The sequence below is a fragment of the Cryptotermes secundus genome, unplaced genomic scaffold (genome assembly GCF_002891405.2).
Source record: "Cryptotermes secundus unplaced genomic scaffold, Csec_1.0 scaffold355, whole genome shotgun sequence".
NCBI classification, from domain to species: domain Eukaryota; kingdom Metazoa; phylum Arthropoda; class Insecta; order Blattodea; family Kalotermitidae; genus Cryptotermes; species Cryptotermes secundus.
Window position 1 is genome coordinate 1,501,309 of NW_019737088.1, and position 27,088 is coordinate 1,528,396.

The following is a 27,088-nucleotide window of genomic DNA, read 5'->3' on the forward strand; positions in this document are numbered from 1 at the left end:
CCATCGTATCTTTTATAGGCACCCTGGTGAAGAGTGACACTACATCGAAACTGACCATTATGTCGTGGGGATCAACATGGAGAGAGTCCAATGTGTGGACAAATTCCATGGAGTTCCTCACGTGGCGTGGACCGTTGCCAGTGTATGTCCTCAGTAGGCCAGCCAAGTGTTTGGCCAGGCGATAGGTGGGAGAGCCAATGGTGCTCACAATGGGCCTTAGTGGAACGTCAAGCTTGTGGATTTTCGGCAACCCGTAGAGTCTAGGTGGCCTGGACCCTTGAGGTCGTAGCTGTTGGCAGACCTCCTCAGCAAACGGGGACTTTTTCAGAAGAAGGACAGTCTTCCGCTCTATGGCATCAGTAGGATCCTTCTTCAACTTCCTGTAAGCCTTATCCTCCAAGACAGCGGCGATCTTCCGGTTGTAGTCGGACGTATCCAGTACCACTGCCGCATTACCCTTGTCAGCCGGAAGGACGGTGAGCGCCTCATTGGCTTTTAAGGACCGAAGGGCTCTTCTCTCGGCACCAGTCAGATTGTCATTTGGCTTGCGGGGGTTCTTAAGAATCCTGACCGTCTCCTGTCGGATCTCCTCCGCAGTCTCTACAGGCAGGGCCACTATCACTTTCTCCACCCCGCACAGGATATCCTTGACGGGAACGGACTTCGGAGCCACAGCAAAGTTGAGGCCTTTGCTCAGGGCCGAGAAGGCCGCTTCATCCAATGGCACACCACTCAAGTTGACCACTGTCTTCTTGCTGTCAGGTGGGCCACGGCGCCAAAGCCCAGAAGACTGCTTTCTTCGTATTGGTCCTTGTTGCTGAAACATTGTCCATGTTGTTAATCTTGACGAGGATAGCATAGAGCTTGCAGACTACGTGTTTCAACCAGTAAAGAGCTTCCCAGAGCCAATGCAGTTGCATCTTTTTAAATCTCCGTTTGAATGAGGGGATATAGACGATTGCCCCATACAGCAATTACGAGCGATTATGGAGAACGTACATAAAGTTGTTAAATTGTTTTACAGGAAATTACTTGTAGCAATAATGAAATTTGTGACCGATTTACTGCTAGGCGGATTTGTTAACAAGCAGCGTTTTATGGCATCTCGGTACGGGAAATAAAATCCAACTTAATGTCACAAACATTTTCCGAGCAAGCAAATTCATTCTGTACTAACTACCGTACATACCGGGAGTTCCAAAGTTCCGTACATTCAGTATTTTTCGAGACATAACATCGCTATGCAATTTAATCTGTCACTCATATACGAAGATTTTATTCCGTCGGTTCTGGTTTAATACCTGTAAACAAATTACATAGCACTCTATTTTTTTTAAAGACCTAACAGGCTAAAATATATGTTTATTTGCACCAGTTTATTTTTAATTTTGACATAAATCTCCTCAGATAAAAGCTACATTTTTCACAGCTCTAAGCATGAGCTCAGAGTCCTCTATAAAAATGCATGGGTATTGCTCACGTCATTTAAATTGGCACGGTCTCAATATTTCCTCTCTGAAAGCAGGAATTTATAAAGTACTTCGCAGTTTTAGTCTCCAATGGCATTACTTTCACTACAAGTTGTATGAGAAGTTTATAAGTAATTAAGAGCTGTTGATGGCCACTATTTATTCACACACACGTCTATATAATGTACATACATACATACATACATACACAGATGCAGAGAGGTCTTATGTTTCTTGTAGAACACATAATGTGAAGTAAAGCTTAAGTTGCTAAGGAAATGAACTGATCCATTTCATAACCTATAAATATTGTAAAGGGTTCGGACGATGATGTGTAACACACAGATTTACTGGGTTTTTTGGATTTTTTCATTGTCCTGTATTCTAGAAAACAGAAAACACGACGTTTCGGAAATTGGATCTATTTCCGTCCTCATGTGAGGGGGCGAAGACACCTACTCATTCGGACCCCTTAGAAAGATTCAGATTAGCTCTTTCTAAGGATTCCAACTGAGTATGTATCTTTCTCCGCCTCTCGCCTGAGGACGGAAATAATCCAGTTTCCAAAACGTCGTGTTTTCTGTTTCCTTGAATTCCGGACGATGGAAGAAGTGCAAAAACCCAATAATTCTACAAGTATGCGTTCAACTGTTCAAGAACTGTCTCGTTGTTTTACTTCGTACTTAACTTAACACCGCTCTCGCAGCTGTCTGGGTTACATAATGCCAAAAAGCAGTATGACTGTAGGTGCTAAAGAGAGTGACAGTGCGTTCTTTGTCAGATGTTAATCCGTGATTTTCTGGAGAGGATGAACAGAATGCCGGAACTCTGTAAGGACAGCCGGCTTCCGAGTCAAATATTGATCCAGGTTAACTATAAAGAATGCCGTCTTCTGGGATGTGACCCCGTGTAGATATTTTGTTAACCAACGTCTCGGAGGAACGCATCGCCTCCATCTTCAGGGTATAAAAATATCTGCGAGCGAGGAACCAGAGTGAGCAGGTGGCTGCTCCTCCATAACGTCGGTTAATAAAATATCTACACGGCAGAAGACGGCATCCGTCACAGTCACCACTGTGAAGACCTCAAATCTTACACAGGTTAACTATACCGCCCCCCCCCAACATATCATTATGGCGTGGTTCTTTATTAAGCGCTGAGAAAATTTTACATTTGCTTCTGTTAAGTTCATGAATAGTGGGTATACACAAATAAAGTGTAATAAAAAGGCTACGAAGAGGATAAACAACTGCATAATTATAAACCCCGTAACCATCCCTATGATGATATTACATGGTCTTGTCAAAAGCGTTTATGTTATCGAGAAAGCCGTGTTTGTATTGTGTTGCTGACTTATTCGTGCAAAGAACTGGATTTGGTTCGTTAGACATGCTGGATTTCTGTACCTAATGAGAGGAAACAGTCCCACCCACTCCATCCCCGGGTAACGTCATGTAGGAGAGTAAAGGTCAGGTGTTTACCTGATAGACCGTTGCTTAACAAAAATGATACATGGGAGCTTCTGTAACTTGTGTAGCTGTTTGTAAGCCTCGTTGTCATTGGACTCCACGTGTCAGTGAGTGGCATGGAAGCTAATGGAAGGAATGGCTTTCCAATAATTTTCACTTCACGTACATTTCATAAACACCCTGTTATTAGTACTAGTAACAGGATGGACCGCTCGCTGGATTGGCATCGATTTTTCTTTTCTCCAAGTTTTCCTTACCGGCTCTGGGGCCCACCCAGCCTCCTATACAATGGGTACCGGGGGCTTTTTCCGCAGGAGTAATCGGCAGGGGCGTGAAGCTGACCACTCACCTCCAACTAGTTCCGAGGTCAAGAAAATGTGGACATATACGTAAGTCCACTCCCCCATATGCTTTCACGGCGTAGTGCTTAATTAATTAAGCATATGGGTCAAATTTTTCAAAAATTACTAATTATATTACAGTCGAAGAACGAATCCTCGGGAACTCTTAATACACCACAATGACCAATGACTTTGTGATCAAAATGTTATAGGGTCAGCTCACATTTCATATCCAGCTCACAGTCCTTTGTTTAATAATCCTAATAGAATTAAGAGAAGTGTACAAATTATGAAACTCCTCATGTAATTTTCTGTATCGTCCTATTTGCCTTTTTCGGATTGAAACATTCTCCTCAGTATTTTGATCTCAAGAGCCTCGCAGTTTTCTCTTCTTCTGCAGTGAGGAATTTTAGCCCCACTCAAAAAACTGAGCCCGATGATTACCCATCGTTATTTGTCCGCCATTATGTATTCAGTATGTCCGTATTTATCTTTTATATCTGCGTGCCGTCTCCACTATCCGTGATTTAAAATGATGGAACGTCTAAATTTAAGAACTTATCTTCATCACTTTCTCTTGAAATTAAATATCTGAGGCTTTGTGATCATCGCTGATCTAATCTTACAATCTCGTCGATAATATTCTCCCAGTTTATCAGAGCAGTCTCTCCGAAAACGTTTTACGCTCCTCTGTGGTCTAGTCGTCAGAGTTCCTGCCTACATATCTATAGGTTCCGGGTTCGATTCCCGGCGCTACCAGATTTTCTGAGAAATAGTGGGTCTGGAACGGGGTCCACTTAGCCTCGTGAGCGTAATTTAGGAGCTACTTGAATTAAAAAGTAGCGGCTCCAGTCTAGAAAACCGAAATTAACGGCCGTGGGGATCCGTTGCGCTGACCACGTAAGCCTCTATCCGCAAAAGTTGGCACTAACTTCTCCGACAAGCGGCGGTCGCTCGGTCGGTATAAATCGCTTACCAACTAAAAACATCGGAGTTTGTGGCAGGCAGAACCTCTTTCCAGCAACGAATACGGGTGAATTCAATAGTGTTACTTATTTGCGAACACCGTTGCCCTCCCCGTGTTGATAATGTACTCTGAAAGCTGGAGTTGAAGTTGAGACCTGACAACACTGCTACATTCTCCTGCCCCGGCCTGGTTCTTGTTACAGAACATGAAGGTGGTGTCAGACATCATTAAGTCGCGTCGGAACTGTAGTACTTCCGATTGCATAGCCTCGCGATAACAAGGGGCGTGGACGTTCATATTTGCTGGGCGTACAACAGATTGTCTATGGCTATAGAAATATGTTCGTGTGTTACGTGCGTACGTTGCTGGCTACGTTGTTACATGTTGGCACACTGCTTGAATCAGGTACAGTACCTTCGACAAACGGAACTAACTAAATTAACTTCATGGAGCTTGAGAAGCCTCCGGTTGTGCAGCTACTCAAGAATTTCCCAGCATTTTATGGAACCCGAAGGTTCATTACCGCGTTCAAAATAACCCTCCACTGGTTCCCATCCTGAGCCAGATCAATCCAATCCAACCACCCCATCCTCTCTCTCTCTCTCTAAGATCCATTTTAATTTAGACTTCTTACATTGGACGTAAGGAATCTGATCTTCATCTCCATTAGTTTAAGTCGTGTATCCAAATATCTGTCCAGGTCTGGGGCCCTTTTGTGACATTTTATAACAAGTTTATTTTTTAATGTTAGGAGTTGTTAGCCCCACGCCCAACCCCCCAGTTGGAGGACCACCACTTGTCGGCTGTCCGCTACTGCTTATCCAGTGTATTTGCAGGCCGTCTCCCCTATCCGCAAGCTGAGGACGCCCCTTGCCGCGGTGGCAAGGGACCCACGTGACATGGTCGATAAACGGAGCACCATATAAAATTATCAGATGCTGCGAATGTGCCGGCAAAAGAAGTTCAGGAGAGCCCAAAAGTAAACGGATGGGCAAGAACAGAGGTAGCTGTGTGAATAAAAGACGTAGGAGGGGGGTATGAATAGAAGAAGAATAAGAAGAGACATAATGACGCTGCTCGAGTATGTAACACGCATGCGTCTTGTTCGGCGAAGTACCGACTTCGATATTAAACCAGGAAGCCTCCTACCTTCAGTGAGATGTTTATGGTTTTCCTTTGTCCTTCCAAGTAAATATCCTTGTATACTGTATACGAATGGCCACGCCATAGCTCAAGCGGTTGGTCGCTGGCTTCCCACCGCGGCGGCCCGGGTTCGATCCTGGGTCTGGTCAAGTGGGATTTGTGGTGGACAAAGTGGCGTTGGGGCGTGTTTTCTCCGAGTACTTCGGTTTCCCCTGCCAATCTTCATTCCACCAAATTCTCCATCATTTTATTAACCTGGGGCAGGCTACAGTAGGTCAATCAGTGGTCGCCGTGCCGAGTAGACCCAGTTGGACTCCACCCCCCACTAAGCGAATTAAAAGAAAACTATATGAAAACAGGTCACATTGTTGCTTCTTCGTCCTCCACAATTCATCTCTCTCAGTCATCCTTTCACTGCACGCTATATATAACTAACCTGTGTGGCTGATAAAGGTCATTAAGTAAAGCAGGAGGGAGGCTGTTTGAAATCGTATGGTACTTATTCAGTCTCCGTTACTGTGAAGCTGCTGAAATGCACGTGTCTGTCTTCACTAGATACTTGATGGATGGAGTACGTTAGAACATGACTTAGTGTAACAGCATTGTGTGATAAGTCTGGTTTCGAAACGTGGAGAATGCAAACAGCAGCTGTCTCAAACACAAACAAATGCACAATGACACTTCGGCCTTCAGCTACGCTTGTCAGTTCAACCGTGGCAACGCCCCGTTACATCTCTCTTGCCGTTCGATGGCACTTGTTGACGGGTTTAGGAGAGAAAATAGACTGCCCCTAACCTCGTAATAAGTTCACAGATAATTACGGCATGCATCTGAAGCGTTGTTTGCACAAATTGTATAAAGTAAGCTCATAATGGGGAAGAAATGCCCGTCCACATATTTCGTCTCCGAAATTACCCAAAGAATATCGATTAAATTTAATATGAAACTAAAGTTTGGTAAATTTCATATTTATCCTTGTTGATTGTACGCTGCCAACATATTTGATTTATTGAACTTTTTATAATTTTATTAAACACGATTCATCTTATTAAGAATAGGTACAAGGGACAAAAGACTATCTAATTAAGATCTGCAAGTTTTACCTGGCATGCTTTTAGATGTGGTGTTTCTTCAATGAAACATAACGGAAAATGAGTTCTGCGTCTGCGCGATGTCAGTGCTGTGATAAGCTTCGTCAAAATATATTTATGTCTGAAATACGAACAAATGAAACAAAGATTTGAGGCTTTCATGGCGGTGACTATGAAGAAAGCAGTCTTCTGGGATTTGGCACCGTGTATATGTGGTGTTAACCGACGTTTCGGAGGAACGTATCGCCTCCATCTTCAGGGTAGAAGGAAAAATATAAGAAATCCGCAAGCTAAGAGACCGTGAGAACCGGGTTTTACCGGATTTCTTATATTTTTCCTTCTACCCTGAAGATGGAGGCGATACGTTCCTCCGAAACGTCGGTTAACACCACATATACACGGTGCCAAATCCCAGAAGACTGTTTTCTTCAAATGAAACAAAGATCACTGAGGTATTTAATATCGCTTCAGTGAATTACACTTTTCCACTGTTGTTGAAAATGCGGATAAGATCCATTTAAACCCTTACGTAAAACCGTAAACTCCTTTCTTCAGTTTCAAGTGAAATTGTATTTTATGCCTGTATTATAGACGGGGTCCACTGAGCTGAGAGCTATTTCAAGGAAATAGCGACTCCGGTGTAGAAAACCGAGATTAACGGCCGTGGGGATCCGTTCCGCTGACCACGCCACACCTTCTATCCGCAAATTTGGCACTAACTTTGCCGACAAGCGGCGTTCGGTATAGTTTGCTTGCGGACTGCAGGCCACGGAGTTTGTTTTGTTTGTTTTGCCTGTATTAGAGTAAGTACCAAATTCTATCATAATCTCTTCGTGGATGGCGTTGTTTTTACACGCGTCCAAACGGACAGAGACTGCGAGGCTGTGAAACGCCGTTTAAAGGGCCAGTAATACAGTTCAGTTCCTCAAAGCATAGGCCTACGCTTCCACTTCACGGTATTTCCATGTTTCCAGGAGATACGGTCTGCATGTTGACTGGAAACGTCAGTCGAAAATGAACTGTTACATCACAAGTTGCCGACTTCGTTGACAGGAGTTAAACTTTGCACCTCTGAATGAATACCATTAGTCTAGAAACACATGGCCTCAGAACACACGTAACCAAAATGCCATCCACGAACTGCACAAAGCAAGAAAGAAGAAGGCCACCACGCGCAGTACATCACTTTAAATTATTTTAACAGGAACCAGTTTGGCGTAAATAATGATCTTTTTGGGCGTATAGCCCTCACAGGCTTTGTAATACTACAATAAAAATTATGCACATCATGATATATACCTGACGAGGGCCCTGTATGGACGAAACGTGTTAAATTTACATGAAAGCGTAGACTAAGATTGCTTTGCAGTAACTGGGCGAATTTCCAATTCTTTACCCAAGGTGTTATTACGATAAATTATTGAAATGATGAAGCTGTTTAATTATTATAACAGTATTGTGTGTGTACGTATATTAATTAGGGGTAAGTGGCCAACGTGATATATATATATATATATATATATATCGTTGGCCATTTACAAGTTACCGCCCTGGCTTCTCATAATTATCAGCTTGAGAACTGCTGTACATTGTAAAAAGGCTGGAAAGTATCTACGTTGGATTCAAGACTAAGATAGAATTAAGTCAGAAAGAAAGAAACTTACAGATCTAACCGAATAGTTCACACTATATATTTGAATTCGATGCTAAAGTTTCGTAAGAAACCCCAGTCATGTCGTGTGCTGTCGTGGTATTCAAGAAACGTCCCTATGACCTTGATTCATTGACGTGAGCTCTAGTTTTTTTTTTATTTAAGCTTCAATCCTGCTTTGTGCGCAGTTACATAAAGTACATTTTTTTATTACACACTTCATGAATCCAAATGACTTTTTTATATTATACAGAACATTTATTAATGCTCGTAAAATCGAGAAAAATTTTGCAACACAGGTAGGACCGTCTATTTCAGACCGCCACATAATGTCATGCTCCTATCTTGGCCTTAGCCCCCCTTCTGACTTCTGTCTACTTCAAAACATGGAATTTTCCGTTAGAAGAGTCTTGCTCTTTGCGCTGCCTGCGTGCTGCTGTCTAACTCAACGACTGTAGTTTCAGTAAGCAGGAAGTGCCCCTGTTAACGTCATACTTGCATGAACCATACATACGAACGAAACTACCGCCCTCTTTAATAATGTAATAACTGTGTTTTACGAATCTCACTTTATATGCTCGGGTCTCAAGATCCCTAGATACATATTTAAAGAAAAGTGTCCCAAAAGGACCTGGACCGCCTCTGTGATATACTGGTTAGAGTTCCTGGCTACAGATCCAGAGATCCCGCGTTGGATTCCCGGCACTACCAGATTTTCTGAGAAGTAGTGGTTCTGGAACGGGGTTCACTCAGCCTCGTGAGGCTAATTGAGGAACTATTTCAAGAAAATAGTGGCTCCCATCTAGAAAACCGAAATTAACGGCCGGAGGGATTCGTTGCGTTGACCAGGCAACACCCTCTATCCGTTAAAGTTGCCACTAACTTCGCCGACAGGCGGCGGTCGCTCCGTCGGTATAGTTCTTTTGGGACTTAAGTCACAGAGTCCCAAAAGAACCTGCATCGTCAAATTCTACATCCCTTGCTAGTGACCACAATTGCCTTTCACTACTACGAAACGTCTTTTACACCATTCTGTTCCTGATCAGACCAGATTCATCTTTAAAAAAAAGTCACTTACAATAAGGAAAGAAGACAGCATTCAAGTAAGGAATAAAATATCAATTTGTTGTTCTGTTTGAGTATTATTTTTCTTTATTGTTACGTCAGCGTTGTTTCCTGCCTATATTCATTCCAACTGTGTTATATTTAAGCTTAATTGTAGATTAAATAAGCTACCGTAGGTCCAGTTGAGAACCTAATTACAAATTTATAAGAACGTATAAGTCGATATTGGAAGTCGAGTTCTGAATCTGTGCAGAAAACATGCGCACAAACTTTCGATTGCCGCCCGTTAGTAATTACACCATCTTCGCGCGTTTGCATGATCGCGTAGTTAAAATTTATGTCAGTGCGGAGTAAACCTTAAGAACAGTATTAAACTCTTATCTACTCTACGAACCAGTGTACGTCATACCGTGTGTAGGCAACGTCACGGATAAAAGTGTGTTTGAATTTCCCGCTGGCGTATTAGTAATGGAGGCATACTGAAAACAGAATCTAGTAACTTTTTAGGGGGCATGCGGTAGCGTACTTGGTTGAGGCACTATGCTACAAGTCTGAAGGCTGCGGGGTCCCATCCCGATGAGGTACTGTATTTTACAATTTACCTAATCCTTCCAGCCGCACTATGACCCTGGGGTCGACTCAGCCTCTAACAGAGATGAGTACCAAGAATCTTCCTGGACGGCCGGCCGGCGCGTAAGGCTGACCTTACCGCCATCTGTGAGCCGATTTTCTAGAAAATGTGGGAGTTTCGACGCCTCACAACCCAATGGGTCTCCACGGCTTGTTAAAGGGATACCTTTTCCTTTTATCTAGTAAATTTCTGATGTCATAATGGCGTACATCGCCGACTCTTGACACACCCTCATTCCCATACTGCATGAGTATGCTTTGTTTTAGTACTTTCCTGTTGCATTAATGCCCTGCTTTGCGATTTTGATGTTTATTAACAGTGTACTTGCAACATATATTGACACTGAATATTTTTGTAGTATTTGTTGTGTTCTTTGAATTAATTTCAAGTCCCTTCTCACTCTAAGGGAAGCATATGAAATGAGGATAACTGGAACAGGATGATAAGGAAAGTACTTGGACCTGAAAGTAATGACGTAACAAGAGGGCGATGTTGAAGCCCAGCGCGACTGTTCTAGTGTTTAAAGAAGCAATTCATAAAATCAGCTGTTTCTGTAATGGACCACCGGAAAAATCCTCTGTCAGAACGATTAGTTAGAGGCCGCTCTATAACAGCCAACACTAATTTCAGAGCATAAATTTAGCTCTTAAAGGGGTCAGTGGTAACTACACGTACCACCTCCATACATAGTCAATAATTTAGCATTTTCCTCATGGAGTGCATACGTGTTTCATTCAGCTCCCCAATACCAATGATTCTGTTCCTAAACACCAACCGAGTGAATTCTGTAGGGCATGCGGTATGGACCTATTCTTGGGGGAAGAACACAAACTCGTAAAAGCCGTTTAGAACCTCAGGTCTGAAGGACAAAATCGCCCAACTTTGTTCCTACCCTCTCAATCAGTATTGTGATTTTATAAAAAATAAAAATTATATTTCAAAAATTTAATAGCCAAAGTTCCTTTCATACAAAACACGATTTCAAAGTTGTCGATAAAAGTAAGCCGAAATGTGCTCTGGTAAGTGAATGAGATGTTTGGTCCAAACGTCCTGCCAAAATATAAGGAGTGTTCGCTTCCTTGGTTATTATTGTAATCACAATAGGGCGTTTACATCCTCTTCCTGTCCCGTAGATAACGTCTCGAACCTGCAGAGCAGTTGTATCCAAACTCACTATTAACGATAATAGCTTAATATTGTGACGTATAGACCTGTTGCTAGGCAACGACTCGGTAAACACATCCCACCGGAGCCAACACGCGCAACAATAAGACGTCCATTGTTAGGCAACGGATCAGTAAACACGCCTCCTTAACCATAATGACTGTGTTTTCTGCGTGGTCCGTGCAAAGTAGTTATAACGAAGTATTCTGCAGCATAGAAAAATATAGAATAGAGTCGAGTTTCGAGACGCCAGTTTGCCGGAATATTAGCTTGGCGGTTGCAGAATAATGGGAGGACAGAAATTAGGCTGTGATAAGAAGACTTCGTGTGTGATTTGAAGTGACAGTAGGACAGTTACATATCCGTTGTCAGGACACGACCAGTGAAGAATCAGAATCCTAGTGCGTGTGTAACGGTGAAATGTAAAGTCCGAGTTGTGTGTATAAGGTGTAAGTAAATCCAGTCTTCCAATCCAACCCCCGCCTTATAAGTCACACGCACCCCCATAAAACGTGACAGTTTAATTAAAATAACTTTTTAAGAGGGAGAATTTGCCATTCAAGTCAGAAGTAACTGAGCACCGATGCTGCAAATGTCGATTTTTTATATAAACAGGTCTGGATTGTTTATTAGTTGATGCTGTGGCTTTTACGTTTCATCTAATGGTGTACTATGCCCTGTACTCGCAGTTTCAATTTAGTGACTGTTGTCTGCATAAGTTTCTGTGCTGCTTTGCCTAGCGTTTCATTTGCTTGTGTTACACATTATATATAAACTTTGTTATATATTTAGTGCCTCTTTGACATATTCTGTATGGATGTATCTACAAAACAAATAATAAATAGATATAACTCCATGTAGCAGATTCCTTCTTGAGAAGCTAATAGTCGCTCAGATAGCCCCAAAAAAATCAGCTTTAATGAAACCCAAGATTCAGCACAATTTTCGTAAGAAAGGAGAACTGCAATAAGATTTTCTTCCAACTCGCATGTTAACCCCGGCTTGTAAGATATTTTGACCTACATGGGAAGAGCCCCGCCTGAGGCTGTTCATAGCGGTCGACTCATCTGCTGTGCTGACCCGAGTTCGCTGCCCGTGATTTATCTGACTGCTTGGAGTCACGGTCCCGCTACTGTAACCGTCAGTGACTGTTGCGTGCAGACATTCCTTCATGCACACGGATGATAATGACTATGATACAGCTGTTTGCTGAACAGCGTTTTCACTTTCACGCCTCTTTTTAAATCATTTGGGCGAGGCTTTCGTTGGCTCTTCTTTTTAGCCTACTTTCGTTATTTATGAGCAGAGATAGGTTTATGGAATTAGCGTGCCCGTACGAGTATAAGAATGTTCGCATCCAGATAACGTCAGAAGCACTGCATGGGCTTTCACGAAGCCTAGTATGAATATCAGGCCACAATCATATTTTTTAATTCCCGAATCGTCGCTAATATTAATACGGAAGATGAGTGAACTCTCCCCATTTAAGAGAATAAGTCCCTACAATTTCTAAAGAGTACGCAGACTCGTTAATGCGGTTTTGTGTACCATGTAGAACATCACGGTTGCACTAAATCTACATCAGGCTTTGCCGAAGATAGCTAGTGATACGTGAAACGCAGTAGGTACATATTGTCGTCGAGGCAGATCATACACGTAGGTTGCTTGCAGATTTTGTGTTGAAATTTATAAATATGATGAAGGGGCGATTCTTCGAGAATATACAATTTCTAAACGCTATCAAGGAGAATAATTTGAAAGGAAACACAAAGGCTGAATACCGCAGAGCAGAAGAAGTATTTATCGACTACCAGGAAATGAATCCATACTCCTCGCTCGTTCAGCCTTTAGCCTACTAACCCACCTCACGCAGATAATGTACTGAGACAAAGTACTATGACTTTCCTTCTGTTTCGTTGACTACACATAATATTGATAAATAGTTCAAATAATAGGTGTAGATCGCCGGTCATGGTAGCAGAGTGGTCTAAGGCATGTACTGCCTTCGCTCGCTCGGAAGCCGCGATCGTGGGTTCGCGGGTTCGCATCCCACACAAGGCATGAATTTTTTTGTGTGTATGCGTTTATTCTATGTTTGTGTTGTCCTGTGTTTAAGTAGAGGCCTTGTGACGAGCTGATCACGCGTCCAAGGAGTCCTACCGTCTGTAAAATGATCATGAAACTGAGAAATGCTCCTAAGTAGGAGCGGGAGGAGAGAGAGAGAGAAAAAAATAGATGTAGATCTTCATAAGACTTATATTTTGTGTCACATAAAGGTGTTTTGTGTGATCAGCTGCTATAAAATGGACAGAATTTGATGTAAGCTTCACCTATATGGGCCCATATTGATTCAGATCAAGATCTCTCAAAAACTTTTAAGTGTATTGTGGTCTACTCATACACCGAATTTAATATTGAAGATGAAACATGCAGGCGTGTAGATAGAACTTCATGATGCGCTCACTATATATACACGAGTATTTTAGGTTAAGATTGCATACGCGACATAATTAAATTACCCGTAGCTGGGCTCGCTTGCCAAGGCGTAGGTGGGTGGACAATATTAAAATGGATCTTAGAGAGATAGGATGGGATGGTATGGATTGGATTGATCTGGCTCAGGATAGGGACCAGTGGAGGGCTCTTGTGAGCACGGTAATGAACCTTCGGGTTCCATAAAATGCTGGGAAGTTCTTGAGTAGCTGCAGATTTGGCTTCTCCTCAAGGAGGGCTCAGCTCTATGAGTGAGTAAGTAAGTAAGTACAGCTGGGCTCACATTGTTACGAAACGCGTAGAAGGAGGTCACGCGTACTTGATAGTACGTCATGTAACATTAAAGTACGATCTTGAAGTAGAAAGTGATGCTCAGAGGTCACACAACCTTGGGAGTAAAATCCACTGCATATTTGCAAAACGTTATGCAATGCTCCTAATGTTTACTGTCTTCAGATGGGTGTTTACTTTTTCTCCGTAGCGGCTGATAACTGACGCGTCTTGCCCGACCCGTTACAATCGATATTCCCCGTTGTATGAAATATGCTACAAGGTTTATATGCACATTTTACCGCGAATTATCTCATCTCACATTCGTATGTTGTCACTGAAATGTCATTCGTTTAAGAGTCTTCCTTGAAGCAGTTGCCCATCCGGTCAAGATGGTCCTTAATTTACGAAACCTGAAGATTCATAAGCGTTTTCACAAAATTCAGCGGTTATAACCTACGCTAAGCCGGTAGATTCCGACCTCCACCTCCATATTTTATTTATGTACTGTGACGTGAATGGCGCAACGGGAAGTGGGGGTCACGTGAACTCTGCGGTCTCGCGAGTGACGTCACATACCCCCACCCCTTGCATTACACGCAACGCTCGGTAACCGCCCCCTCCCCCGCGGTGACGTAACAGAGAAGCGACTGTGTCAAGCACCCATTTCCGCGGTGGTGTTACCAAGGGATACCGCCGTTGCAACGCAGCAATAAACAGCTCTCGACAGCGTTGCTAGCAACACCTGTAAACACGGCGTCAGGCAAGAGCGGTACCTATCACGTAACTCTTTTCTGTGTTGTCCGTGCCGAGGCTAAATAAGGAGCAGCGAACACTATTCAGTAGTGAGTGAGGATTGAGCCAGTTACGAGTTAATTAGTATTGAGCCAGTTACTATAGAGAGTAACCAGTTAATTTCAGTCTAGCATTCGCCGGAGTGGGTTGAAGTCCATTGTTATCTAGTGAATGGCAGCAGTAAGTGTGACACTGCAGATGGCAGTAGTCGTAAAATTGTAAACTGTATAAGTGTAAGAGCGAAGTGGAATAAATTTACTAGATCCAATAGGGCGTGAAGTTATTTGTTGCGTGACATATACCCAACACGTGATAGTACGATAGCTTTTTATCCTAAATCTATGTGTAGGTTCCAGAAGTGATATTCCTTTCAGAATTTGTATACCCCTCTGGCCCTGGTGTGCTGTGCGCAATAACTGAAACAGATGTAAGCAGTTCATATCTTCACATATTGTTTTATATGATAAATTTTAATATTATACTTTCATCTACGCCTATGTCTTCCAATCTCTTTGTTTCTGTTAGGGGTTTCGCTCTGGATTTTATATGCATTTTTCGTTTCTCCCGTACTGAAACTAACTTACGTCTCATCCTCGATTTGGTCACCCCAATAATGCATAGTTATAAAAGAAATTATTAATCTCTTTGCGTAATTTCTTCCTTCCTTTAGTTATTCTTTCGTAGACTGAAATGTGTTCTTCGGCGCTTTGTTTTCAAATAACATCAAAGTATTGTGACATGTTGACCCCTACCTCCCCAGCGGTAACGTGACGCTCGCGTAATAGGCGAGTTCCCGCCCCGCCACTCCCCTCCGCGGTGACGTCACCGAGGGATATCGCGGTCGCTAGGCAACGCGAGTCAACAGCGGTTACCTCCGCTAGCGTTACATAGCAACACAGCGCCAGGCAAAAAGGGTGCCTATTACGCGGCCGTTTTCCATATGGTCCGATCGAGGTTACATAAGGAGCAGCGAAGGCTATTCACAGTCAGTTGTACTGTGACAGCCGCCGAGTTGTTGTACTGAGTTGTACTGTGACAGCCGCCGAGTCGAGACGTAGAGTCAGCCAGTCAGTTGTATTCTGGCATTTGGAGTGTACTAATTGTGATACTGCAGATAGCAGTAACCGTAAATCTGTAATTTGGGTGATTGTAAGTGCGAATGTGAAATAAAATTCGCTACATCGAATACATCGAGAATTTATTTGTCGCGATATACGCCCGATACGCGACAGTACGAGTATATTCTCTCAGAACTAGGGACAAAATTTCACATCACAAAAAAAGCAGGTAAAATATTTGTTGTATGCTGTATTTTAATATTTACGTTGCTTAGTCATTGTTTCTTCTGGTGACTGTAATGTAAAGTTGCCCCTGTATTTGAGCTCTAAGCTGTGAACATATGGGTAGTAGATTAGAGCTACACGCGCTCTCAATGTCGATATTAGATTATGAGTGGTGATCTTCACCCTCCGACCACTTTACCCTCCGATAAAGAGGCCAGTAAAAAGTGATATAGCTCTTTCAAATAAGAGTTGCCTTTAAGAACACTAAATACCTGAATACAACGGAATATATTTGTACTAGAAAATGGATGAAAAAGTAACAGTGCAAGCTCTTCTGCCCTCTACTCGCCTGATACATCACATAACAGCCTGAAAACGTGTACACATTATAGGCTTACAAGTGTAAGTAAATATTGAATTCATGTCAAACTATTGGTCGGTTCTTCTACACAGACCCCAAACCAGTAGAGACGTAGGGGCAATATGTGATGTAATGGAAATATGGGTGCGAAGCTTAATGCCGCATTCTAAATGACGAAAATGGATTAAAGGCATTTGAGAACTAAGTGTTTAGGAAAACATGTGGAACCAAGATAAAGGAAATCAGAAGATGGAGAGGATTGTACAATGAAGAGCTTCTTCGTGTATTTTTTATGAGGTTATTAAATAAATATGTTGAGATCGCATTGAAGAAATAATAAATGCACTCACAGTTCTGGTCTGGAAACCAGAAAAAAAAAAACAGCTACAGAGATCTAGGCATAGATGTGAGGAATGCAGTGTAGGTTACGACATGTTGACTGGATTCAGCTAGCACACAGTAGGTTTCATTAGCGAGCTTTCTAAAAATGGTAATGATCCTTCAGTTCCATAAAAGCAAGGACTCGGTAAATATAAAGTTTTAGAAAGACTGTCCAGAATTAAGTTAACTGATCATCATGATTATGATTTCAGGTTCACACAGAAGAGTTCTGATATATAACGCTGTGCATTCCGTTGAAAGTCAGGTGACGTTTCGGAGGCTCATGTCGGCTCCATCTTTAGAGTCGAAGAATAAGCCAAGCAAGAAACCAGCGTAAATCTCTGCTTGCTGCCTACTTCACGTGATTTTTTGCTTAGCGTATTCTTCGACACTGAAGATGGAAGACATGTTCCTCCGAAGCTTCGGCTGACTTTCAACGGATTACACGTCGTTATATTCCAAAAGACAGAACTCTTCTATCATGGTGATTATGACGATAGGGTCTCCTATGCTTGCGGCCCTGGTGGCTGTCACCTTGCCCATCGCTAAGCGCTACCAGCTTCCGGAGACGAGCCGTAACCTTTGCTTCTCCCTGCAGTGCTTTCCCACGTGACAATGTTTTGGTCGCTCCTCGCGTGCGGGTGTTACGTGATCACTTCCGTGAACAGTGATCAAGCTTGCAATTACACTGGCTGAATTCACCGATATTTTCATTATGCTGACTGACATTATGGCTCCATGTTGTTATTCCCCGACCATTTACTAACCCGTTCTTTCCTTGTTATTTTCTAGTTATTTTTCTATTCCTAGTAGGGCCTTTTCCTTCTTCATTTCCAGATAGGCTCTGGGACTACCCACTCTCATATCCTATGGACACCGGGGTCTCTTTCTACAAATACCAGGCAGGTTTGTCCAGCGGGAACACTTGTATTCAGGAAATACTGGATGCCATCTCTGTACCCAACTCTTGAAACACTGGGAACTCTAGTGTTGTATTTTCCTGTAAAGTAAATTGATGTCCCCAACCCAGTTCACGATTTTTATAGAGGAACTCTCAGTCTGCAGCAAGTCTCCTCACAAGCGTCTCGGGGTCAATAACTATTTCACGTACTCTAGACCAGAGCCCGAGATATGAATAACAAACCAATTCCATGAAGCAGACTCCTCCTCCAGAAGCTCGATAGATGGTCGCAGGGGTCCGCCATTGAACCACGTTCTGGGCATTTGAATAGTGAATTCCTTGCGTTTAGTTACAACTGCGTGGAACAGGTTTCTTCTTGAGAAGCAAATAGTTGCTTAACCACTCCAGAATTCCCCGCCTTTCGTGGAATTCGTAGGTTCATTGCTGTGTTCACAAGAACCTGCCACTAGTTATGTGTGGCACATAATGTAGCAAACAGAAGTTGTGTATTACTACTACATCTATGTTTTATGACTTGGACCAATTTTATTTTTATGAGCCGTCTATCAGAAAGTTGCAAGATTTAATTTTTTTATCGATGGGAGCCGGGATAGGTCAGTCGGTATAGCGACGGGCCACGGGCTGGACGGCTGTGGTTCCATTCCAGATGTTTCTTTTCTCGATAATCTGTAGACCGGCTCTGGGGCCCACCCAGCCTCCTATCCAGTGTGTACCAGGGAGATATTTCCTCGGGACTAAAGCGGCCAGGGCCTGAAGCTGACCACTCACCTCAATCTAGTGCCGAGGACAAGAATGGTGTAGCTATACCTTCACTCCCCCACACGCCTTCATGGCACAGTGCTTATTAGCTAATTAAACGTTGCCTGTTTTTACCTTTGTATTGGAGCGATATGAACCAAAGTTGAATTTCCCCAGTTCCATGTTTAATCGATAGCAGTTGAAAGGTTTCGGAGAGAAAAATTATGGACAAGCAGACATGGCTTTTCCTTTCACGCGTTCATTTTATTCATCTCGTCAAAGAACGAATTTAAAGTAAAATTTTATCACTACTCAGAACTGGGTTTCTGAACAATACTTCACTGTATTTTCTGTGAAAGACAGAGATCTTTACTCCATGTATGTAACAAGTTCATAATTTTTGTGTGTACGTAACCTAGTGGGAAATTCGGATAAGAGACATGTCAAAATCTGAACGTTGAATTAACGCTTCCGTTGGTGGGATATTTGTACTTCCTCTTGTTCCCATCTCTACTTCCGCATGTTCTCAGAAGGTGAAGGTCGACGACTCGTGACGGTTGTGTTATGTTGCAGGTGGACGGTGGCTGCATGCCAGGCCTCAGCGCCACCCTCACCATCCTCTCCCTCGCGGCCAACCTTGGCAATGTTCTCCGTCTTCCCCGCGTCGTATATCTGAGTGGCGGCGAAGAGGCCGGTAAGTAACATTCCGAAAGTTGGCAACGAAGTTGCATCTGTCTACGTTTGAGGGGTATGTTCCGTTGTACTTTATTCTAACGAAAATTTAAAGAGGATACATTCGTCCTGTAGCATGATAAATTAAGCAAAAGACATGTGAAGCACAGAGGATCATTGGATGTTATTATAGAGCCATGGGTGTCTAACCTGTGGTGGGTGACCATGTGCGGGACATAATGATTGCTGTGGGCCACTAGCATTTACGACTGAAATCAGTTACATTTCAAACATTTTTATTATATTTGACTTATTACTTATCATCACTGTTGTCATTGTCATGATTCTTCTCAGTGCACTTATTCCTACGGTCTACTATTGCTTTACCTATTTTTGTTGCTGATTAATTGTTTATTTGACACATGAGACAGGATAGCTCAGTCAGAATGGCGACCAGTCCGCGAGCTGGACAACCAAAGAATCCGGGTTCGATTCCCGGCAAGAGAAAGAGATTTTTCTCCTCCATAACATCCAGTCTGGCCCAAGATCCCATCCAGACTCTATGCAGGTCAGCAGCTTGCCTGTGAATGTAAATTTTTGCTTAGTTTTCAGAAGAGGCAACAAGTATATCCCCTTTAAGCATTAACTGTAATGCGAATATGATAGGTTTTATGGGCAGTAAGAACCAGATTTTAAATATTGTTTTATGGAACATCATGATTATATCATGATTCAGATGGATAGGCTAATTAAATTTGAATTTCAGTTTAATTTTAATTAAATTGTTTTATTGATAATGCCCAAAATGTTTTTGTTAATTTGTTATACTAATTCTCAGTATCATGTTAGCCAAGATAGCCCAATAAAGGTATGGACTAAGGCTCTGTTCCTGGTGGGGGTAATGATTTTACACCACTACATTCAGGACTGCACTGAGGTCTACTGAGTTGCCATTTTAAAGATACTGGAGTCTCTTCCCCTGGGAATGAGATAGCAGAAGCATCAAGCCAACCCCTGGCTTCCATCTAGTGTCTGTGTAACTTTTCTCTCAGTCCCCAAAATACTCCCATGATAAGATATTTAAGTTCAGGGGCAAATTCATCTTTATCTTCCCAGTATCAAATTCAATTAAAATATAGGCAAGGAAATAAACTTGATTCCATGAGAATCAAAGTCTGTTATGGCAAGCAGAGTATATATGAATAGGAATTAAAATTATCAATACATACTGTTGCTGTTTTTATTATTTTGTGTGGCTTTGGATCCGGTGATGGCATACATGCTGTTCTTGCTCTTTGCACAGTACATCTCTAATTCTGTGTTATCTTCAGCCACCTGTCTTCATCCATTCTATCTACATACTCATCCCATCCCTTTATATGTGTAGTATTTTGTACCACTTCATTATCAACCATGAATGTTGTCCATAGTTTGGAGGTCCCAGAATATGTTGTTAGCTCAGAGTCATCTTGACTTAGATTGTTTGTGGTATTCCTCAGTGGCTCCAGGCAAATTCTTGGGTGGTGCCTCAAATGAAGATATAACAACTTTTTCCCATATCCTTTCCAGTTCATTATATGATAATCATCCGATCATGCTGGACTGTATAGCCTGAGTAAGCAAACCAAGAATGTACTATTGATCTTAAATTTCCCATGTATTCCTTTATATATTTTATCTCTATATGATTCTCTGATATAGCCTGTGTACTGCAAAGTATAGTCATCTCTTTTGTAAAAGTATGGTGAAAGAGACCGTTATGACCAGAACTTAAAATGAAGAAAATACTGTCATAACTCTTGACTCTCCCATCATCAAATAACTTTCTGTTGTCTCATTGAGAAAATTGGCTCAAGTGTTAATGCATATGATTCATATGGAGGGGTTGCCAGTTTGAATTTAGGCCTGGACACCAACTATCCTGACTGAGGATTTTCATGGTTTTCATCAGGATTTCCAGGTAAATGCTGAGACAGTACCAAAAAAAATCGAACCATAAATGGTTCCTTCCGCATACTTTTCCAGTTTGTTATTCATTATCACCTAGTCATCCATTGCTTTATAATATAAGTTACAGATAGTATCATTAAATAAACTACAAGTAAATAAATAAATTGTGCTGCCCAACTAGGAATTATATTGGCAAATACATGCTGGCATAATATTATGCTGAGTACTTCGGTTTCCCCTGCCAATCCTCATTCCATCAAATTCTCCATAAGCATTATCACTAGTACAGGTACAATAGGACATATGGAAGCCGACGTGCCGAGGAGACCTAATATGGATTCCACCTATATGAAATCTTAACTATTTTAATCTATTGTAAACAATTTTAAGTATTGTAACTTTATTCTCTTATTGTAATCAGCCAATGTACAGTAACTGACTTGTCCTATATCATGTAACAATGATATATAGAGACGAAATAAATAAATAAATTAATGTGCATTATATTACTGAAGTCCATGTTAGTTATCTTTTTGAAGGAGGTGAAAACATTTGTGGGATGTCATTACATGAAGAGACAACCACTTGTTGAACTGTTCTATAGTATTTATTACAGTTGCACAGTATACACGGACAAACTTGTGTTTGAAGAATTGAAGAATAGTAATAACAATAGTGAACTCCTTGAACACTGAACTAGAATTGTAGAAATGTAGAAATCTAGAACTTTAAACTTCAAAGTCCAAGTCACATTGTGACTGACGGTCAGTCAGTCAGTCAGTAAGTCTTGGTGTCGAGACCCATTTGGGGCTCATGACCAGATATTTATTACCTTTAACAGTTACAGTCTTGTTTTTGTGGGGCGCCCTCTCTGATGAGACAACAGGTCTGCCTTTTGTATGTGCTGCTGGCCCTTGCCAGTGCAGTCTTTCTAGGGTCTGAGTCCCTTGGGACTTGAGACCATATTTTACTGTCTCAGATTTGAGACTTCCCTTTTCTTTGCCTCTTACGACTCGCAGGGTCACGGTGGAGGTATTCGACCCTGCCTCCACACAGAAATCAAAGTCACATCACGACTGACAGTCAGTCAGTCAGTCAGTCAGTCAGTAAGTCTTGGTGTCGAGCCCCATCTGGGGCCCATGAGCAGCTATTAATTATTACCGTATGACAATTACGGTCTTGTTTCTGTGGGGCGCACTCTCTGCCTCCACACGGTCAATGTGTCTTCTTATATAACCTAGAGTCGGATATATAGAAAACATGTCACTGTCCATATTGTTGTAGGCTTTGCCTAGCAACAGCTGTTTACTCTCCATTGCTAAGCAATGATACTTGTGTTGAGGCATTTGCTAGGATGTGGACAGTTCCCACATCACCCCCCGCCCCGCGGAGATTGTTGCTCAGCTGTTGAAGCGAGAAGGAAAACGTACATGACGTCCAGAGCATGTAGTTCGTGCTACAGGCTTTGGTGGTACTACATGCGGAGCTGCAGTTGGGGTTGTGTCAGCTGTGGGGTTGAAGGTCTTGGTGATGGTCCCATGGCCTGTCTCGTTTAGCATGTAGGCAGGTTTGACCCTATCGGCTGACATGGTGACGAGCCTGCTGTGCACGAGGATTTGCATTGTCTTCTTCTATGACGGCGTGGTAGGGGCCGCTGTAAGGGGACACCAACGCTCTGCGAGTCGTGTCTTGCCAGAGGAAGACGTGCATGCACTTTTCGAGGTCGCTGTGCACAAATGTAGCTGGGGAGGCGTGGCGTGTTGCTGGAATTGGTCTGAGGCGGGCCATATATTGGCGAAGTTGGGTGATGAGGTGCGCTGGATCCACTGGATCGGCACTCGGAGTTAGCAGCTCTCCCGGTATTATTAGTGGCTCGCTGTACACAAACTCAGCTACTGATGCCTGCAGGTCCTCTTTGAATGCCGTGCGGCTTCCGAGGAGAACCAGTGGTAGGGCTTCTGTCCAGTGTTGGTCTGCGTGGCACATGATGGCTACCTTTAGTGTTCGGTGGAAACGTTCCACGAGTCCGTTAGCCGCTGGGTGGTGAGCGGTTGTCTGTGAGAGTTGAATGCCACAGAGCTTGGCCAGGGAGTGGAAGAGTTGAGATTCAAACTGATGTCCCTGGTCGGTGGTGATGGTCTATGGGCAACCGAAGTGGGATATCCAGCCAGTCAGTAGGGCTTGTGCCACCTGTGATGTCCAGGATGGGGATGACTTCTGGCCAGCGGGTGAAACGGTCGACTGCAGTGAGGCAGTATGTGCAGCCTCCTGACGTCGGAAGGGGTCCCACAAGGTCTATGTGGACGTTTATTGTAAATAAATATTGTGACATGTTGAGCTATGGATGACGCCCCCCCTCCCGCCAGCCGTAATGCGCCGAGCGAAGCCGAAGTTAGCCGAGGCCTAGCATCCTGGTCGCTATGCAACGCGAGTCAACAGCGATGACGTCACGAAGGGTACTGCGGGTTGCTGGGCAGCGCGGGTAACCAGGATTGCGATAGACGACGGTAGTAACAGCGGTTACTACCGCTAGCGTTGCTAGCAACACAGCGCCAGGCAACAAGGGTGCTTATTACGTGGTCGTTTTCTGTATTGTCTGATCGAGGCTACATGAGGAGCAGCGAAGGCTATTCACAGTTAGTCCTCGAGCTACCTCCGAGTTAGTTCCGAGTTAGCCAGCAACCAGTCAGTTGTACTCTGGCGTTTGGAGTGTAGTATTTGTGATACTGCAGATAGCAGTAATTGTGAATCTGTAATTTGGGTGATTGTAAGTGCGAATGTGAAATAAAATTCGCTATATCAAATACGGCGTGAAGTTATTTGTCGCGTTATACATCCAGAACGCGACAATTTTCGGCCTGAACCGCCTGTGTCTTGCTGGAGTCCAGCTTCTGGGTGTGCGTCTTTACATGGCCACTACCAGGCTTGTAGCACGCATTGTACCCAAGTTCCCATTTTGGATAAAACTGGCTTGACATTTGGCAAGGTGAACAAATGCACAGGGATCTTGCTGACTGGAACCTTCTCTCAGCTGCAGTGTTGGAAGCTACAATGTATGATTTCCTAGGCGTTCTCGTCTTCACTTGAGTGCTCCATGGATACTAGATCGTCTTCCATCTGTTCCATAGGCATCGAAACCCATCCATCCTCCATCATCTTTAATGAATGCATCTCTTCCTGGATTTGAGCATATTGTTTACCTTCTTCCTCCATCAAACTCTCCATCAAACGAATTTGAATATCTAACCGAGCAAGGTGATCGTCCCGCGCTTTTATCCTTGTCTCCATTGAATCTATCACAGTCTGAAGTTCAGTAAAGTATCTTTCCCTCGACTCCATCTCCTCCTTCATTGATTCCATCTCAGCCTCCACTTCAGCTTTGTGTTTGTCGTGTGCCTCTTGTATAAACGCCACTATATCTCTCAACTGTCGTATGGTACTTTCACCCACCTGTATATTCTTCGGCAGATGTGTCCAATCCTGTTCCCTCTCGTACCCCCCACGAAGGCACTGCAGCATCACTAACAATAGGAGGAAAATGAAGATGATGTAAGGGACAGATGTCCACCTGAAAGTCTGCTCAACTTCTGGTAACCTCCACCAGCTACGTGCTGGTTCCGTTTTGTTCGTTGTGTTGAGAACTTCAATTGGAACTTCTTCAGAGGCTGACGGTGGTTCGACGACTGGGACTGGTTCGAAGACTGGGATTACTTCAAATGCTGGAATCTGTTTGGATGCTGGGACTTCTTCGGAGGCTGGGATAAGTTCAACAGCTGGCATTTGTTCAAAGGATGGACTTGGTGTGAAGGCTGGGATTTGTTCAAAGGATGGACTTGGTGTGAAAGCTGGGATTTCTTCAAAGGATGGGCTTGGTCTGAAAGCTGGGATTTGATCGGATGTTGGAATATGTCTGGACACTGGGACTTGGGGCAATAGGTTTTTGGGATTTTTCACAAAAACTATTGATCCTGTGACTATCATGAATAATAGTAACATTCCTCTTTTACACATTTTTGCGTATTTTCTATCCTTGTTGTTAAAGAAATTAGTTCTCTCCTGCTTACTCACAAGGTCTTCTTAGTGCGTTACAGTCTTCACTAGACTTTGCTTGGTAGTGTCTTCCAACAGCGGACGCTTCTTTCCTCTGGGTTCTCGAAATCCTCCAATTCACGCAGTAACTCACAGACTGACTGACTGACTAACATAAACTCATGAATCAGAGTCAGGTCTACTTAAATTATCTCGGCACAGACACGTAGAAAACACCGTTCTTCTGTTACAATGCAATTGTTGCCGTGGAAATATGCTTGTTTAGGAAGCCGTTACGTAGCCAGAATGGACGCCAACTCGAAAGCCTGGCGAGAAAAGACTGCCGCGGAGACAAGAGGAACCCAAGCAAGCACAGTTGTCGCGTATTGGGCATATAACGCGACAAATAACTTCACGCCGTATTTGATATAGCGAATTTTATTTCACATTCGCACTTACAATTACACAATTGACAGTTTTACAATTACTGCTATCTGCAGTATCACAAATACTACACTCCAAATGCCACAATACAACTGGTTGCTGGCTAACTCGGAACTAACTCGGAGGTAGCTCGAGGACTAACTGTGAATAGCCTTCGCTGCTCCTTATGTAGCCTCGTTCGGACAATACAGAAAACGGCCACGTAATAGGCACCCTGTTGTCTGGTGCTGTCGTGCTAGTAACGCTGTGTGGAGTTGTTGACTGCTGCCTAGCAACCGTGATATCCCTTGGTGACATCACCGCTGTTGACTCGTGTCAGCAGGTTGCGCAACTAGCTACCAGGTTGCGGGGACTCGGCTAACTTCGGCTGGTGGGGGGGGGGCATCATCCATAGCTCAACATGTCACAATATGTTTAGTAGCAATGTAAAGGATAGGATAGTCAGAATAGAACCTTTCCTATCTTAAAGTTAACCTTATCTTCAACCTATTAAAAAAAATGAGGCCCCTATAGAGAACTTTGATTCTGTGATGGAACAACTTCAGAATATTGTGACAATGTACTTGAGTCATTTTCATGTGTACCCACATGACATCTTCTGTCATCAAACTTTTGACAGAATTGTTTGAATTATACAGAGCAGACGTGGAGAAATGGAATTGTATTCAGCAATTGAATTCATATCTGTTGGAGAAATGTAAAAAATATGGACAGATATGTAGTGTCATTTTTTAAGTGTGGAACTACAGCCATCAATTGATAAATTCTGCATGGCCAACCCATTGTAGCCCCATTCATGTAAGTACCCCTGTAATTCTGGGAGAACATAAATGTGAGTTCTGCAGTGTATATTTGCTCACTTAGTCATACATGTGTATTTAATTTCTTTTAGGTCAAGTTAGTCTCATTCTGATATGATTTCTTATCAACTTCTTACAAGGATCATGTACTTCAGACAGGTCATCAATGTTGAAATTGACAAATTTTTGGTTTATTTAATGATGCTATCGGTAACTCTGTGTAATGTTGGATGATTAGATATTGGTGAATAATGAATTAGAAAGGATGTTAAAGGAAGAAGTTATGACCTAATTTGAGATCCTAGCTTGTTATTTACATAGGAGTAGTGAAGAAAAAAAATATCAGAATAGCTAATCTTCAGGCTGAGATTTAAAGATGGGATCTCCTAAATATGAAGCAAGAGAACTACTTTTTCTACCGCATTTGGTATTAGCACTAATGAAATGTATGTTTCAGTATACTGCGCAGATACATGTCAGGTTATGTCATGTCTTATGAAATTTTACTTATAAGCCAGGACGTTAATTTTACCAGTGTTCCACGTGTTTCAGCTAGAAAAATATTTTGTGGCAGCTCTAATCAACCTTTTTTGTGTTCTGCAGGTACTTTCTTAGTCACGTACGTCTGTATCAGCATAGTTTTTGGTATCCCTTTAGTTTTCCTTGAAATTGGATTAGGTCAGTTCTGCCAGGAGGGAACAACAAAACTGTGGAGAGCTGTCCCTTTGTTGAAAGGTACGTGACGTGGTGATATGAGATATGATAACCTGTATATGATTACTTGCTTACTCTTGGGGCTGAGCCCTTCTGGAGGAGCCGCCAATTCTGCAGCTACTCAAGAATTTCCCAGCATTTTATGGAACCCGAAAGTTCATTACCATGTTCACAAGAGCCCTCTACTGGTCCCTATCCTGAGCCAGATCAATCAAATCCATACCATCCCATCCTATCTCTCTAAG

The 27,088-nt window shown here is 42.8% G+C and overlaps 1 protein-coding gene across 1 annotated transcript in view; it reads left to right on the plus strand.

Moving 5' to 3' along the window:
* Positions 1 to 27,088, plus strand: part of LOC111870070 (sodium-dependent nutrient amino acid transporter 1) — a 90,762-nt gene that overhangs the window by 38,335 nt on the left and 25,339 nt on the right. Inside the window, exons 3-4 of the mRNA XM_023862049.2 lie at positions 18,808 to 18,928; positions 26,733 to 26,864. Of these exons, the coding sequence (XP_023717817.1) occupies positions 18,808 to 18,928; positions 26,733 to 26,864 (253 nt within the window). The remainder of the gene's footprint in view (positions 1 to 18,807; positions 18,929 to 26,732; positions 26,865 to 27,088) is intronic.